The sequence below is a fragment of the Rhinolophus hipposideros genome (genome assembly GCF_964194185.1).
Source record: "Rhinolophus hipposideros genome assembly, chromosome: 2".
Taxonomy (NCBI): Eukaryota; Metazoa; Chordata; class Mammalia; order Chiroptera; family Rhinolophidae; genus Rhinolophus; species Rhinolophus hipposideros.
Window position 1 is genome coordinate 62,133,806 of NC_138048.1, and position 17,109 is coordinate 62,150,914.

The window sequence follows — 17,109 nt, forward strand, 5'->3', positions numbered from 1 at the left end:
GAAGGGCCAAATTCAAGAAATATTGGAGTAGAATGGATATGATCTGCTGACTAGTAAGATATGGGAAAGAATTTAAGCCCATAAATGTTTCTAGCTGGTGAGCCTACGTAGATTGTGATGAAGGTAACCAGGGTTGGAAGTCAGGAGGTGGAGGGGGAAATGAGTGGAGTCCATATGGACATGTCCATGGAGATGTCTAGTGGGTGATAAAAATACAGATCTAAAGGTTGGAGGGAAATGGGGGCTGGAGATGTATATATATGAGAATCATCAGTGTATCAGTGGCAGTTGAGGACATTAGGATGGATGACACCATTTGGGGAGTAAATAGGAAAGAAATGTAATGAACACTGGGAGCACCAGCACCGAAGGTATGAGCAATAGTGGAGGAATTCTCAAGAGAGTTAGACAAAGCAGTCAGAGAAGAAAGAAGTACAGGAGGCAGCCCTATAGTGGTGGCTAGAGGAAGCCATGGTCTTGGCTGGGAACAAACCCAGAGCTTCTAGAAGGCAGGCAAGACTGAGTTAGACTTCCAACACAGCCCTCACTCACTAAAAACCCCAGGAAGTATTTGTTGAAATGAATGAATGCCAAAATGCCCCTACCCGGATTTACTCCAAAACCTGGAGTTTAGTACTTCATTTCACTCTTGACATCCCAGTTTTGAATAGGGGAGCCTAGGTGAGCCAGGAGAATTTATAGGAGAGACTTAAAGAGAAAGTGATTTGTTTAAACTAAAAGTAAGGTAAAAAACTAAAACGTGGCACTGTCTGGAAGTCCCAGAAGTGCCCCTGCCCGACTGCTCTGGGGTATCATGGTGATTGTGAAAACAGGAAAGGTTTGTGCAGCAGTAGGCATGGTGAGAACAGCCTGTCGGCTGTCCGGGGAGTCCTCTGCTGAGCCTAGCCTGAGACCCAGCTTATGCTTTATCCAGGTAGGAAGATGAGGAGGACATGTGCGGGAGGCTTGAGGACCACGCGGGAGGGGAGGAAGGGTCGAGGTAAATCGGGACCAGCCCTACCACCTGGGAGAGGAATGGAAGAGAGGGTCTAGCCCTCTGGGCAGGGACCAGCCCTAAAGCTTAAGTGGACTTGCATAGGCGTGTGCGCGCGCGTGCACGTGTGAAAGAAATAGAGAGCACGCACACACACTCTGGAAAGGTGAATAGAGTCATATATGGGCAAGTGGCTGGGGCCCTCCCCAGAAGCCTAGTGACTCAACATGTTGAAGTATAGGTATAGGGGCTGAATATCCTTGGGAAGCCCTGAGGGGCTGCTGAAGCAGGGTTCCTGGTTCCTCGGAGGCTGGGCCTCCCCTCGCTGGGGGCTCACAGAAAGTCAAACAGCCCGAAATTCTTGGCTGCTCCAGGCCCAGGACAAATTGGGGGAGGAAAAAAGAAAGAGAAGAAATGTTTCAGGCCCAGAGGTGAGATGAGCCTGCTGGTTAGTAGAGTTAGGGGGCTGAAGGAAGCGGCACACAAATGCAGGCGCGTGGGATGGGGGGGGGGGGTAGAGCGGAGATGCTCTCCTGAAGCCACAGCAGATCAGGCACCTGAGGGCCCTCTGGGCGCCTGGTGAGGGCCCAGCACAGGCAGGGATAGTTACTGGAGGTGACCCCAGCTCTCGGGTACAAGCAGCAGGCAGGGGACAGTTAGGAGGAGGAACAGACGAAGCAAGTTTTTTTTGGTGTCAGTATTGTGGGGAAAAGTCAAGAGATTGGCACACATGCTTAAGGGGTGAGGGTAACAGAGGGAGGATGTAGGTGGATGAATGGAGAAACTGAGTGGGGAGAGGTGGGGACAAGGGGCCGAGCAGGTCCTCAAGGGCACTGCTGAGGTCGACTCCTGAAGTGTATGCAGAGAAGGGAGTAGGGAACAGCACCAGCGAGTCGGGTCCCAGGGACATGAAGGATCCTGGGAAGTCCTGCGTAGCGGTTAGTGAGCAGAGGGCCAAGCTGGGGCCACGACAGGTTAGGGGCTGCAGGGACGCTTGGTGGATGCGCCCGCCCTCACTGCGAGCAGTTAGCGCGCCTGGATTTAGTTCTGTTTATTTCCCTTTTAGGTACCAGACAAAGTAAAAAAGACAGAAGGAAGGATGGAGAGAGGGACGCAGCCAGCCAGGGTAGGAGTGGGATGGAAGTGGGGGAGGGCCCTGCTCACATCACATCCACAAAGAACTCACTGGGGTTTCCCATGGCCATGCGGAAGGACTGTCTGCTGGCGGTCAGTTCGGGGGGCACAGAGGCCAGGTCGCGGCCAGGAGGGGCTCCTGGGGGCCCCATGGCCGCGGGCGGTGGGGGCATCATCAGCATGGGAGGGCCGTAGAGAGGGGGCACGCCAGGGGGGCCGTAGCTCGGGTGCGTGTGGTGGCTGCGCAGGCTGCTGGCCAGCGAGTGGTGGCTGCGGTGGCTATGCTCGCTGGCGGCAGGCCCCGAGCGCTCGCTGGGGGCCCGCTCCCGCGGCCCCCGCAGGCTGCTGCGGGTCGTGTGGTCCGACTCGCTGCCGCTGCCGCCCGACTTCGAGTCCCCGGCCTTCGGGTCCTTCTCCTTCCGCCGATCGCTGCCACTCCGGTTGGAGCCACTGCTCCGGCTGCCTGTGAGGGACAGGCAGACAGGGTGGGGGACGCTCAGCGCTTGCGCAGGAAGTCTAGGGCGCACCTGTGCCCACCCAACCCCCGCGGCTCCCTCGGCCTTACCTTCGCTGTGCTGACTGCTGGCACTGCCCCCGCCGTAGCTGTACCCCAGCTCCGGGAAGCCTGGGTGCGGGTTGTAGGGGTGCGGGGGCGGTGGATACTGGTAAGGGAAAGCCATGGGCCAAGGGGCGGCCCCCGGGTGTGGCAAAGGGGCCAGAGTGTCCTGGTCAGAGGCACCGCTGGAGCCATCGTGATCGTGGAGGGACAGGTTGGCCATATCTGCGGAGGGCAGGAGAGGGCCAGATGAGCTGGTACTCTCCCATGGCCCCGCACCCCTATGCCAGGAGATATAGTAGTCTCCGGCCTAGGTTGGTTGACATGACAGCAACAGCAGTGGTAGTTTCTCCCCAGAATGGGAGGAGACATAGGCCAGAGATTTCTCAGTCCTTCTTCAGACCCTCCCCCGATGGCGAGGGAGACCCTGTAGAGACAGCCCCAGGGAAAACCCTACTCTGGAAGGCCCTGAGTCACCACTTCAGAGCCTCAATGCCAAATCCTGACACCCAACTTCCAGTGCTGTGGAGCCCCCCTACCAAGCCTTTTGGAAATTTCTCTTTCCTCAGTGGGCTGGAAGGGGCAAAACTCATATGGCAATTTTCTCCTCTGTTCACTTAGAGGATGAAAGGTAGGGGACGGTGGGAGGCTGAAATACCAGACCTTCACCAGGTACTGCATAGCTGCAATTCATTAGGCATGGATACAAAGCACTCCATCTCTTGCAAACGTTACCACAATCCTACGAAGGTGTTAATCACATTTTTTTCCAGATGAGAAAAGTACAGTCCAGAGAGGTAAAATGACCAGTCTGAGGCCAAGCCAAATTGTAGCCAGAAAAGAAGCTAAAAGTTGCTTACTTTTTAACCTTTCCAGGTGAAAGCATTAGTAAGGAGTAGGAAGCTGTTTGGTGAAATTTAGGGGAAAACTTGCCCTTCCTCCTCACCTAGTACTAAAAAAATGCCCATTAAAAACCAGAATGAACATAAGACCTTTCAGAGCCCACATGTAGAAGGCCCTTCGCCCAGATCAATTTTCTAATGCTGCTGGGGAGGGTGGGAGTGAGGGGGGAAGGACCTACAAAGGTGCCTCCTCTGTGCTTTCCATCCCATTCCCAGCCAGGCCTGGCTCTTCACAGCACTTTTCTCACTGTCCTACCATCACTTCTTTCATGACTCTTTCTCCCCTAATAAATTGTGCATTCCTTAAGGGCAAAGCTGCCCTCACCAATCTTGGAACTACCTGGAAGGGAGCATGAGGGGCCACTAGGACTAATGACCTGCGTAGGACACCCCTTGCTTATATCCCGTCTATACCAGGTCCCAGAGCTCTCAGAGAGCTGTAATTGCTGGGGCCACCTGCCAGATACAGACTGAACCCCTATTCTGAGCCCCTAAATGAGCCAGCCCAATCTTCCAGGAGAGAAGAGGTCAGGAGAGGTGGCTTTGAGGGGGCTGAAGCAGCCCGTGAAGTCCGCCAGCCAAGCCATGAACCTGTGAAGGCCAGCAGCTAGCATGGAAGGTGGTGGTGGGAAGCAGGGGCCTGCCTTGGCTCATGCTCCAAGAACTTTTAACTATTGCAATCTCCGGGCTGTCGTTTCAAGGCGGGGGAGGGTAGGGGGGTAGGGAAGGGGAGTTACTGTGTACTCCTGGGGCTACCCAAGTCCCCAGATCTTCCCTTTGAGACTGCTACACTCCCAGCTGAGGAGACCTCAGCCAGTGAGAAGGAAACAGCCTGTTCTGTCCGCATGACTCTGAGCTGGGCCTCTGGTGGCCTTAGTCCATAGGTAGAAGATCTAGGAGGCCCCAGGCATGGAACAAGGTCTCTTGAGCCAAAGCCACAGCTATTCTGAAAAGTGTGTCCCTGGAAATTTGGGGCTAGGGCTGACTTCTGCTAAGGATGATAATAACCAGATTTGATTGGATCTAAGAAGTCACTGATTGTAAGATGCACCCCAATTTCAGAGATGATGAAATCTGAAAAAAATGTTCACCTTAGAATCAATTAAATACATGAATAATAGACAGCTTTCTTAGGGCACTTACTGTGGGCTAAACACAGTGCTAAAAGTATTATGAACATTATCTTACATCATCCTCAAAACAGCTCTGTGAGATACATTTTACTATCACCTTATAGATCAAGAAACCGAGCCACTGAGACGCTGTGTCCCTTACTCATGTTCACACGGTAAGAATGGAAGTAGAATTTGAACTCGGCGGTGTCTAACTCCCAAACCCTATGGGTCTATCACTACTCATGGGGCTACGCTGGAGCTGCTAAGGTTCAGGGACCCACCCTCCACCAGGACTGTGCTCTGCAGAAACAGCCTTTCTAGTCCCTAGGACCTAATCTGAAGCATTTTAAGAGTTAGTTTTTGGACTCCAGCCAGCACACCAGGCTGAGAGAAGGCTCCCTCAGGCAGAGGTGGCTGTTGGAGGTGGGCTTCAGCTTCCATCCCTCAGCAATGCTGTCCTGTTTCGAGGACTTCCCTTCTCAAAGGCTGTCCTCAGGCTCAGAAGAAGGCGAGTTCCATGCAGACCTCTCTTGCTTAATAACCCTCATTGGCTTTGCACTCGCTCAGGATCAAGTCCAAACTCTCTGTATAGCTTGCTGAGTCCTCTACAACGTGGCCCTGACAGCTTCTCCAGCTCCATTCCAAGGCACAGTGCACCCGCGGGGTCTGAGGAAGCTGAGGACTTGGGCCTGAGGCCAGCCCCGGGTCCCGTCCTGGGGTAACCTGCTTGGTGTTGGGAGGCTGAGCAGGGCCAAGGGTAGGAGCTCTGTTTGGCCTTGCTGAGGCAATGTGTCTGCAGCACCACACACCTGGGGCAGCCCTGGATGGTGCAAAGAATCCAGGCCCTGGAGCCGGAAAGACCTGGACCGATGGCCTAGCTCCTCTGCTTCTAGCTGTGAGACCTGGGGTGGACTATTTAACTTCTACATGTCTCAGTTTCCTCATCTGAAAACAGTAATAGTAATCCATCTCCCCAAGGGTGGGGAGGAGGTTGTGAGGATCGATAGGTGAGATGATGCTTCAGAAACGACCAGCATGATGCCAGGCACAGAGCAGGCATTGAGAAAATGCCAGGCCCTCAAGGGAGATGCAGGGCAGGTGAAGAGGCTGGACTGGGCTCTGCTTCCATCACGGAACTCTCAGGCCTTGAGCTGGGTCCCCAGCTCTGCTAATCCCCACCGCGGGGTTCCCTGGACTCTGCTGCCACATCCCTGGGCACCTCCCCAATCCCAGCCAAGAGACAGGGCAAGGAGGTGGGGGAGGCACATACTGCCGCAGAGGTCTCCGAAGATGTAATAGCACTGCTCGGAGAAGGTGATCTTGTTGACAGTGTGGCGGATGAAGCCGGCTTTGAGCAGGTTGCTGGCATACTTGCGGGCCTCTCGCCGGTCAGTGAAGCCTTCCACGTTGTGGTATAGCCAGTCCACCACATCGGAGCCTGGGGGCAAGGCCGCCACTTGATTGGGAGGCACACCTGACTTGGCCTCAGCTGGCCTCACAGGAGCCAAGAGGCCGGGGCTGGTTCCAGCTCAAAGGAGTGGCCCCTGGCCTGACCTGGCCACTCACTCCCCACCCTGTCCGTCATCCCACCATGGGGGCCTCTCACCGATGAAAGCGTTGGGGATGGTGATCTTCAGCCACATGCGATCTCGGACCTCTAGCCCGGATTCAGGGGAGGCCATGGCTTTCACGATGGCGGCCATGTCACTGTGGATGGACAGGTGGAAGTCGTCTAGGCCTGGGGGCGGGAGGCAGAATGGTGAGGCAAAAAGGGGCTGTGGAGTTAGGCAGACAGGAGTTTGCCTGCCAGCTCTACCACCTAATAAATATGGACCTATGTCGGGCAAACTACTGACCTCCTAGACAATCAGTTTCCCCTTCCATAAAAATAGGGACTTTAATATCTATTTACAAGGAAGTTTGAAGAGAATTTAAAAATATAAATAAAGGTGCTTAGCACAGTATATAATGTGTGTCAGGGTAACAAAAATGGCAGCCATTATTGTGTGCTTACTTTATGCCACACACTGTGAGCGACGCTTCACTCATAACCGCTCGTTAAACCCCCAGGAACCAGGTAAAGTGCACACCATTAGTCCCATTTTATAAAAGGAAACTGAGGCTCACTGAGGGCTCACTACTGGTTCAAAAGCAAACGCTGTTTAGTGAGGGTCGGGTGTCCACTGAGGGAAACTGCAGGGTGAGGTAGCTGAAATGAATTGATGCCCCTCTCCAGCCCTCTCCGACTTTCAAACAAGAGTCTCTATGTGGGCCTTCATTAGTCCCTCCCACCTGGCCCTGTGTGCTGGGCCCAGGGGCCTGGGCTGGACACTCACGTTCTGTGTCAGGGATGGAGCTGGTGATGGAGGAGCTGGTGGAGGTGATGGTGCTCAGGGAGGGGCTCATGCCGTAGGCAGGGAAGGTACCGGTCATGGCTGCAGTGTGGGAGACCCAGGCCGCAGGGTCAATGGGCCGGATGGGCTCACCTGCAGGGAGGATGAGGAATCAGGGGCTGCCCACCCTGCCCAGTGCCAGGCCCAACAGGGTAGGTGTGAGGGTTCAGGGCAACACAGAAGGCAGGAGACACAGGGCTCACGTATACCAGCCACCAGTTTTAGGGACAAGTCTCCCATCCACTTACTCCTGGGCAGCGTGAAGCAACCACGTGGACTTGGGTCCCAGCACTTGGCTACAGTCAGGGTGATGGGCCTGAAAGCAAGGGTGTCCCTAGTGAGGGCAGGATGTGTGGAAACCAGACAAGCTCCTTGCCTGACAGCCGGAAATGCCTGTCCGCCTCCCCCTGCAATGCCCCATCCCATCCATACCCTGGTTTGTGCACAATCTCCCGCAATACCCGGACGGCATCATCATTACTCATGTTCTCAAAGTTGATCTCGTTCACCTGGGAAAGAGAACCAGGAGGAGGCTAAGCAGCAGGCTGGGGAGGGGGCAGGGAAGCTTGGTGAGTCAGGGGGTCTTCCCCCCACCAAGAAGGAGCCCCTGAACAGAATACGGAGGGTAGGAAGAATGAGAAGGTACAGAGGGTACATTTCCCCACTCCCTGTGCACACCACCAGCCAGGGTGGGCAATGGTACCTGTAACAGCATATCTCCTGGCTCGATGCGTCCATCAGCGGCCACAGCCCCACCCTTCATGATAGAGCCAATGTAGATGCCTCCGTCACCACGCTCGTTGCTTTGGCCCACAATGGAGATGCCCAAGAAGTTATACTTTTCTACAGGGAGTAACAAGACCTTGAGAGGGGGGCAAGGTTCCTACCCAAATTGGGAGCCCCTTATTAGACAGGGTGGAAAGGGACGAGAAGTAACATTTGTTGAACTGGAATCAGGCACTGTGTTCAGCATGCTCAAATAGGCTTTCATTTAATCCTTGCTGGCTGTGAGGCAGGGTCTCAGTCCCATTTTACAGAGCAGGCAACTGAGGTTCAGAGAATTTAAGTGACTTTTCTAAGCCATTAAGTGGCAAAGCCAGTATTCAAACTCAGATTTAAATGCCAAAGTTCCGGCTCTTTTCACGACACCCAGCTATCTCCTAAAGAGAGTACCTAAGGCAGAAATCAGAGAGCAAGAATGCAATGGCTGAAAAATAGGAAGGGGGAGAGGAATCAAAAATCACCTCCTCCAGAAAGCCTTCCCTCATGCCTTTCACTGCTTCCACAGCTCTCTGTACTCTGTCATAGCCCTGATCGTGAGATACTGAAATGATCAGCTATGTACCAGTTCATGTTTATGAAGGAGAGCTCCTTGAGGGCAGGGAACATATCTTGTGCCTTTCTGAGCTCCTCGTCTGTCCAGTGTCTGGCATACAGTAGGCAGTCAAGAGTGTTGTTTCACCAGACTCACCCATGTTGAGAGTGACCGTGATGATGTTGAGCGACATGGTGGAGTCCGTGATGCTGCTGAAGGATGAGGACTGTAACAGACGGAGACCCTGAGCAGCAGGCAGAGGGGCAGGAACTCACTGCTCCCGCCTCGCTCCTCCTCCAGCTGAGCCCTCAGCACCACCTCCCCTCTAAGTTCTAAACACTGACCCGAGGGGAGGGGATCTGAGCAAGCGTAAACCCTGGCCCTGCCCCACCCACCCCTACAATCCTGGCCCCATACCCGCTCAATCCGCGACACCTTCTGCTTCCGCCGCCGCCGCTTGTGTCTTCTCATCAGGCGTGAGGCGCTGCTCTGCTCGGTGGAGCTGCTGAACCTGTGGGGCCCACAGTCGTTCCCCACCAGGCTGGCCTAGTCCTGCCCCCTAGGAGGCACTGCAGGGCCCCAGGCCCCAGCACAAAGCCCACATCCCTCCCAGGCGCCCCCCGCCCCCCGCCGCCCCCGCAGGGCTCACCTGCCCCACAGTACTCATGAAACCAAAGCCCCACCTGCTGGTGGAGTCATCCTCATCCGAATCAAAGAAGCTGGTGGTCTCCAACTCGCTGCTCATAAGGGTGGACGAGCTGTCATAACCCCCTGGCTCTCTCCGTCGTTCCCCCTTTGCAGTTCCATTTAGCCGGGTTGCTGCAGGGGATGGAGGCAGCTGGGTTCACAGTGCCCAGCGCAGGAGGGAAGGGAGGACAGGGGCAGGCCAGGGGCTGCACTGGGCCAGGCACAGCCAGAGCTCAGGAAGTAGGGCAAAGATGTGGGAGCTGTGGGAGGGCGTGGGGGTGCTAAAGGCATCTTTTCAGAGAAGACGCACTGTGCTCTGGGCCATCCCTCCGGCGTGGTCGCTCCCGCTGGGCAGACACCAACGAGTCCGTCTCGGTGTCATTGTCTAGGTTCTCCTGGCTGCCCCCACCAGCATGAGGGCTGCAGAAAAGAGAGGACTTGGTGGGGGAGGGGGCAGGCTGGGGGTTCCCTCCCCCAGCCCTAGGCTGAGCTGACGGGCCCTCCCCCATAGGTCCTCCCCACCCTTAGGTCACTCACTGGAAGGATGGGGGCCGGGAGTCCCCAATGCCTCCGGTGCGCTCCATGGGCGGTGGCAGCTCCGATGGGTTATCAGCACAGAAGGGAGCTGGCTCTGGGTGTGAGCCCTCGGCTGACACCAGCTGACGTGGAGAAAATAGGGAGGTAATATGGCACAGGGGCGCCAGGGAGAAGTAGGATAGTTGGCTTCTGCAGGGCATGAAGACTTGGGGAGAATGAAGCAGGGACACGAAGGGAGAAGAGACAGGACGACGCAAGAGCAAATGAGATGGGAAATGGACACGCTGCTGGGTTGAAAAGGTGGCAGGGAGACATTGGTTGGTGAAGTGGGACGGGGGCAGAGAACCAGGGTCAGAGGTCAGCAGGCGACAGAAGGGAACCTGAGGCAAAGTGCCTCAAAGGGCAGAGGAGACAATTTTGTCTCCAGTATGTACTTCTGTGTCTGCCTTTCCCCACTTCCCGCCACTCCCTCACTTTTCACCAAGACTATAGAATCGGAGGTAGAAAATGTTCAGTTAGAAAACTCAAGGAAGATTCAGATATTGAAGCATAAAACCACCAGCTACAACCTCAACGATGCCTTTCCTCCGTCCAGCCCAAGGCAGGAACTAGGGTAGAGGGCTGAGGGCTGAGGAGGGCTCCTTACCCAGGACACCACCCGGCCGTTGAAGCAGGGCAGTTTGGCATTGTCGTCCGAGATCTCTTCCTTCACCACTCTGCAAGGAAAGAGGGGGTGTTCTGGGGTGGAAATGGAGGTGTCCTCACAATCTCAACTCTCGTGGGCTCCTCCACCCTAAACTGGGAATCAAACCACCAGCACAAGCCTATTCAAACGGGGGCAGGGGTGGGGGCGATGCAGTTGCCTTCCTGGGGTGTCCTCTCTGTCATCAAATTGCAAATGACATCTGACAAATTGCTGCCCCCATGAGTGCAGCTACTCCCTAGAATCCTTTTTTTTTTTTAAGGGAACACCCTTTTTGTTTTTTGTTTTTAATTTTTTATTGGCAAATATTGGGGGAGAGTGTGTGTCTCCAGGGCCCATCAGCTCCAAGTCGTTGTCCTTCAATCTAGTTGTGGAGGGTACAGCTCAGCTCCAAGTCCAGTCGCAGTTTTCAATCTTTCGTTGCAGGGGTCACAGCCCCCCACCCCCTGCGGGAATTGAACCAGCAACCTTGTGGAGAGCTCCTGCTCTAACAAGTGAGCCATCAGGCCGTCCCTCTGGCAGCTCAGTGGCAGCTCGTTGTCCCTAGAACCCTGAGAGCCTTACCTATCCCCAACGGGACTCTCCGGGCTCCTTCCCTCTGGCCCTACACTAGGAAAAGCACACCCTGATTACGGTCCTTCCCTTCTCAACTGGGAATCCCGACATTCTTCTAAGAGGTGTGGATGAGGAATTTAAGGAAATTAGGAAAGAGAAGGGGAGAAGGCATTTCCTGAACATCCTCCACTGCCATTAAGCTAATCGTAACAATTGCTCTCACTTACATGCTCTCACTTATTGAGCATGTATTATGGGCCAAGCAACAAGCTAACACTATACTTGTATCTTTTCGTTTAATACAGCAATGCTGTAAGGTAGATACAGACAGGCAAACTGAGGCCCAGTAGGTTCAGAAATTCACCTCGAGTCACACAACTAAGAAGTGAAGAGCTGGAATTTGAATCCTAGTCAGCCTGACTCCTAAGCCTTATTCCTACCAATTATACCCTCCCTATGGTTATAATATATAATCTTCACATCAGTCCCATTGTGTAGACAATATGATACCCATTTTATGAATAAGGAACTGAGAAACATTCAGTAACTTGACCAAGGTCAGAGCCAGAAGATGTCAGAGCTGGAATTCCACCCCAAGCTTGTCTAACACCGAAACCCGTACTCTTTCCACAGTGTTTCACATTCCTTCCTGTACGATGACAGACGTGACGTGGGACTGCATGGAGGGCGATGGTGGGGGAGACAGTGATGTGGGCATGGGGGTGGGATGAGGTCACAGGCACATAGTTTGGCCTGGGGCATGCAGTGAGGCACAAAGTTGGACCATGACTAGAGTTCCCGGCCCCCAAAAGGAATTGGAAAAGTCTGAGGACCCCCCGGACTGCGTCAAACACCCCAGGAGACAGAGCTGGAAAGCTGTGATAAGGGGCAAGAGGAAGGCACATGCAGAGAGTTCTGAGCAGAGGAGGAAGACAGAGAGGAAAGAGGCTGAGAAGCCCGGGCCTCTATTCTTGAAGAGCTTCTGCCCAGAGCTGGGAACGTGCTTGGCTCCTTGTGATGCTCTCACATTCTTAGACTCACAGCCAAGTTCGAAGGCCAAGCCTATCCTCCTCCCTCCCATTGAGCTCTGGCTCCTCCGCCATTTCCAACCCCACAGTGACCCCCAGAAAGCAGCTCACATCATCCTGCTCGGGCCCACCATGGCAGAAAGCCTGGAGACAGAACAGGCTGGAAAAAAGAGACAGAGATGTAGTTCAGACCTACCAGCCAGTCTGGTCCTAGGGTACCCTAAACTTACAGCCCTCAATGGGAACTGGATCTCAAAGGAAAAGGGGGGATGTGGGCCACATGGCAGAGATTCTGTGACCTGCTTTGGAGAGGGTCTCCCTGTGGAAAATTGCTGCTGACTCTCTAGCACCCCCTCCCCAAGCAGGCCCCACCACACAGCACCAGCTACAGATGTTTCCTCTCTTTCTTGGGGTCACTGACAGGTCGCCAAGGCTCTGCTGACTCACAATGATCAGCTGATCTTCAGCAGCCTTGGGGGACCTCAGACAGGCCTCCCCCTCCCATAATGGAGCTAAATGGCTCAGGGTTCCACCACACACACACACACACTCATACCCTAAGTGGAGTCAGATAAATCTGGGTTCAAATTCCAGTTCTGTCATTTATAAGCCCTCCCATCTTTGAGAAGTTTCTTAACTCTTCCAAGCCTTTGTCTCATCCTGGTAAATGGGATTCGTAAATGCCTGGCACAGTCTAGGCATACAATAAATGCTCGTTTCTACCTTTGGCAATTTTTAGTGGGACCCATACTCTCTTTCTAACTAGGTGTAAGTTTGTAAGGGCAGGAACCAAATAAACCTGCTCATCATTCGTCGCTCAGGCAATGAAAAAGCCTTTGCTGAGATCCCAGTGAGTTTTAAGCCCTGTGCTAGCCATTTCATGAACCTCAAGAAGCATCAGACCTGGGGCCTGCTTTATTCTCGGAGGTTACAGTCACATAAGCATACCACAAGTGGGAAGTGGTCAGTCAGAGCGATCACTGGACAGACATCTGCTAAGTGTTACTCAGGTGTTATGTCCTGGCTAGGAGCTGGGGAAGTGTACAGATAAATAGGGAAAAATACTATAACTTTAAAAGTTCAACCCAGAGGACAGGAAAATTTAGACCTGGAGGAGCCAGAGGGGGGAAAGTGTTCCAGGCAGAAGGCCCAGAGGCAGGACACCGTGTGACATGGAGCGGGGAGCAACAATGAGTGACCCAACTTCCCACGTTGCCCTCTCCCATTGCCCTCTCCTGCTGCTCGAGGCCACTCTAGCGGTGGGTACCTTGTTCTCCCACCCATCCTCTCGTCAGGGCTGAAAATGTTTATTCTTCCTCTATTTCCCAAATCATTTAAGAGGGTTGGGCCTACCCTGAGCTTGACAAATACTTCTGGAGACCAGATGGGACTTGGAGAACCTTGCAAACCAGGACCTCAGAGGATAAGCCTGGAGAGACAGCAGCCTTCCTTCTCAGTCCCCATTTCCCGTCTGTCAGCAGGGGCCACTGGCCTCCGCCTGACCCTCCTCTCAGGCGGCTAGGATAAGTGGCAGCCCTATCACCTGTACCGTGTGCCGAGACTGAGCATCTCTCCCAGAGAGGATGCATTTGTAAAATGGTGATAATAATAATACCGGCAATTGTGTGATTAAAGCCTTCGACGTTGGAGCCAGATTCCTGATGTGGAATCCAGCTGTGCCACTAACTAGCCAGAGTGTGTGACCTTAGGTAAGTTATTTCAGGTTTCTGTGCTCTAGTTTCCTCATCTGTAAACTGGGGATATTACTACTTATTTCATAGGGCTATTTAAGAGAATTAAATAAGTGAAAATTTGGAAAGCATTTAGATCAGTGCTTGGTATACTGTAAGCACCATAAAAAGTTTGTTAAATACATATATATATATATATATATATATATATATATATATATGTATATTCCTCTATGATTAGTCTTCTGTGATAAGATAACCCTATTAGATCTCTTGCTCATTAATCCTTCTGGGGAGAAAAACAAAATCAATCTCCTCCACTTCATTTTTAGCATTGTTCTCAACCCTGTTAAAATGGCCTACTCGGATATTTTGCAAAGGATGGTTTAAGTGCGTGATGTATGCAAGATGTGTTCAGGTGTTACCTGAATGAACATGGCTTAATTCAATAGTAAATATTTATTTTTAATATATATTAGAAAGAAGTATAATTAGAAAATCAGACCTGTGATTTCATATTATTGATTTGGTCAAGCTAAGAAAGAGTGAGTGGGCTGACAGTAGATTTAAAGAACAATATTAAGTCAACGGTGAGCAGATGTAATGGGGGCCTTCCCATGACTGTAGTTAGGCCTGGCCTGACAGCAACCTGGGCTGAGTAGGACCTGTCCCAGTGCACGGACTTCGCTAATTTTCCCCTATCTCATATCCTGAGGAAGTATCTTGGTCTCTCCTAACTCTGTTCTTCTCTTACCAGGCCAAGGCATCTGCCCCCTCACTCCTACCCTTTGCATATCGATCCCTCTTCGGAATCTTCTAATCAGCGGTGTCTGTCTCTGGACTGAAGCCAGACAATCATTATACACCAGGAGTACCGCAGGGTAGGAATAACAACAGAAACAAGAATAGTTAGAAGCTGCACAGTACTTCCTACTGTAACACCAATTTCACACGTATGGGCTCATGGGCTCATCAAACCCTGAGTAGGGGGGGGGGGAGGGAACAGTGACAGCAAAACATGCCAGGCAGAGGGGAGCGAAGGTGCTTGCTTCCTAATACCAGGAGGGCTGAGGTCCTGGGAGAGAAAGCAGACTGATGAACACTGGGAAGAATGTCTCCCCTCACTCAGCTCTGGGGCCTCAGCTGCACAGAGCAGCGGGCCTCAGGCTATTGCTGGAGAGGCTGCCTTGAGGCCTGGAGGGCTGGGGCAGGCCTTCCCCACAGGCCTCCAGGCCCAGCGCCCAGTTAGTATGGGGGCCTCCTCCTCCCCCAGTACCCTGGGAGTTGGAGGGGGGTGTGAGGGGCTAAGCCAGGCTCCCCCTCCCAGGCCAGCTGCTACAGAACCTTCCGGCTCCAACATTCCAGCCCCTCTTAAAGGGGAAGTTGCTGCTTCCAAACTCCGCCTGTCCAAAGCCCTGCAGCTGAGAGAGGAGAAGACCCCGCCAGGGAGCGAAGATGAAGAACGCCAAGAGACTCTTCCGGCCCTCCCACCCAGGCTCTGAGGCCCTTTCCAAGGCCACCATCTGGAGGAAAAAGGCCCCAATTCTGAGGGGAAATCAACATCTGGGCTAGTGGGGACTCCTCATCAGGAGCCCCCTTGACAACATCCCACACAACCCCACAAGGGAAGGGGGGGCAGCTAAATAAACATCAGGTCTGCAGGCCTTAGCTTCCAGCCTAGCGCCTGAGCACCCCCAGCTCCCCCTCCCCCCAGTGCAAAGTCCCACAGCACAGCCCTGAGATGCACGGTACTCCAAATATGGCTCGGAGCTGTGGGGCTGAAAAGATGGAGAAAGCCAAGGCCGAGTGCCAAACTCCTCAAGTCTGTGCTAAAAACGTGGCTCCCTGGGCAGGAGAAGGATGGGGGACTCGAGCTCTAGCACTGGGTGGAGGGGTGGGGGTGTGTCTGTCTATGTGGACCGCTGGTCTCTGAGAGGTGAGGGGACTTCCCGGGCTGGAACTCTAATTTATCTTGGGGAGTTGAACGTCCTCCTAAACTAGGGAGGCCAAGGTACCTCACAAGAGCGAAAGGAGCGTCCCTAGAGAGGCTGGCACTCCAGCATCTGAAAAAATCAAGGGGAGCCCAAATGGCCAAGTCACCTCCTAGAATCCTGAGCAGGGCTCGAAGCCAGTGTCGCAAGGGAAGTCCGAACTGGCCGAGTGGCCCCTAGAAGCCGAAGGGGACGGGCTCCCCGGGAGGCGAGGCGGGGGGCCATCCTCACCCGAAATCGTCGTCCATAGACTTGAAGAAGAACTTATAGCTGGGTCTCTGCAGAACGCCCTTAAAGTCCGCCAAGGTGACGCGCTCGGCGGGCAGGGGCAGCTTCACCAGGTACGGCGTCTCCTGCCCGTCCAGGTGGTAGATGATCTTGGTCTCGCCCATGGCTCCGGCCTCTGGCCCGGCGGCCCGCGCACGGCCTGCTCGGGCGGCCGGGCCGGGCCTCTGGGGCGGCGGCGGCGGCTCTCGGCGCGGCCCAGTGGCTCAGCCCAGCTCCGCGGCCGGCCACGGCGCCAGCTCCCTTGTTCTCCGGCCGCTCCCGGGTCCCAGCGCCGCCTGCCCCTGCCGCCGCCGCCGCTTCCGCTCCCCACTCTCCCGGCTCCGCTGGCGACGGCGACTCTTCCGGTGGCCGCGGCCCTCCCGGCTCTGGGCTGTCGCCCGGCCCGCTCCCCTCCCCGGGCCCCGGCGCGACCCCGCCCCGGCGCGGCCCCGCCCCCGGCCCCCGCCGAGCCGCGCTGGCCTCGCGGCAGATGGCCGGGCTCTCGGCCGGGCCCCCAGGACACCCCGCCCACCCGCCGGGCGGCGAGCTTGGACTCCTGCGCTCTGGTCCCTGGCCGGCGAGAGCGTGGCAGCGGTCGCCCAGGGCTCCAGAGATGGAAGGATTGATCTCATCAGGATGATTGCGTTCCTGGACTCTTCAAAGCCCAGGCTTTGGACCCAACGTGATCGGTTGCTCCTCGCAGCTGGGAAGGGGTGTGATGCAGGGGTCTCTTTGGTCCCCAGAGGTAGGTGGATGGGGGTTCTGACCAAGTACCACTGGGGAAAGTGATCTTGACATGGCCCTTTAGGGTCTGTTAATAAGCATAAGTTGCCATCATTGAGTCTACCAAATTGAGCTCCTTGAGGACACAACAGGATCGAGTGCTGATTCCTTCGTATAACCTCAGTACCTAGGTGCAACGTAGTGGTGGTTTAATAAATGGATTGAACGCAGAATGAGTGCAAGAATGACGGTGGGTGCATTACTGGGACAGTAAGTCTCAAACCAGAAGTAGGTATAATCATTTCTAACAGATCTCCTTACCCCTTAGCTTTAAATTTGTTTAATAAATATTGAGTGCCTACTATGTACGAGGCATACTGCATGAGCTACAGCAAATACAAGACAGTAATGCTGCCCCGGACCTTTACTTATTTGGAAAGAGGCTTGTAAATAAATAACTTCAGAGTGACAAGTGCTATGAAAAACTTAAAATAGAGTGATGTGATAGTAACAGGGGA

General features: G+C 54.1%; 1 protein-coding gene across 2 annotated transcripts; it reads right to left on the reverse strand.

The window, feature by feature from the left end:
• Positions 1-1,155: 1,155 nt before the first annotated feature.
• Positions 1,156-16,139, reverse strand: DVL3 (dishevelled segment polarity protein 3). 2 transcript variants are annotated; one of them, XM_081025124.1, is made up of 16 exons: positions 15,833-16,139; positions 10,280-10,349; positions 9,634-9,755; positions 9,407-9,516; positions 9,093-9,228; positions 8,827-8,920; positions 8,566-8,635; positions 7,798-7,937; positions 7,527-7,603; positions 7,343-7,410; positions 7,038-7,187; positions 6,308-6,439; positions 5,972-6,139; positions 2,694-2,909; positions 2,181-2,591; positions 1,156-1,359 (listed from the first exon to the last, which is right to left on the reverse strand). In XM_081025124.1, exons 1-16 carry the CDS (start codon positions 15,991-15,993, stop codon positions 1,328-1,330), a joined length of 2,157 nt encoding a protein of 718 aa, XP_080881250.1. In that variant the 5' UTR covers positions 15,994-16,139; the 3' UTR covers positions 1,156-1,327. The 2 variants fall into 2 exon arrangements, with proteins under 2 accessions (XP_080881250.1, XP_080881249.1); XM_081025123.1 differs by lacking the exon at positions 1,156-1,359 and having other exon boundaries at positions 2,007-2,591; positions 8,566-8,653.
• Positions 16,140-17,109: the final 970 nt, after the last annotated feature.

Coding starts and splice junctions, on each gene's coding strand:
- DVL3 (XM_081025123.1), bottom strand. CDS start 15,993: ATGGGCGAGACCAAGATCATCTACCACCTGGACGGGCAGGAGACGCCG. Junction 10,350..15,832: donor TCTATGGACGACGATTTCGG/GTGAGGATGGCC, acceptor CTTTCCTTGCAG/AGTGGTGAAGGAAGAGATCT. Junction 8,921..9,092: donor GAGGATGACTCCACCAGCAG/GTGGGGCTTTGG, acceptor TGGGCCCCACAG/GTTCAGCAGCTCCACCGAGC.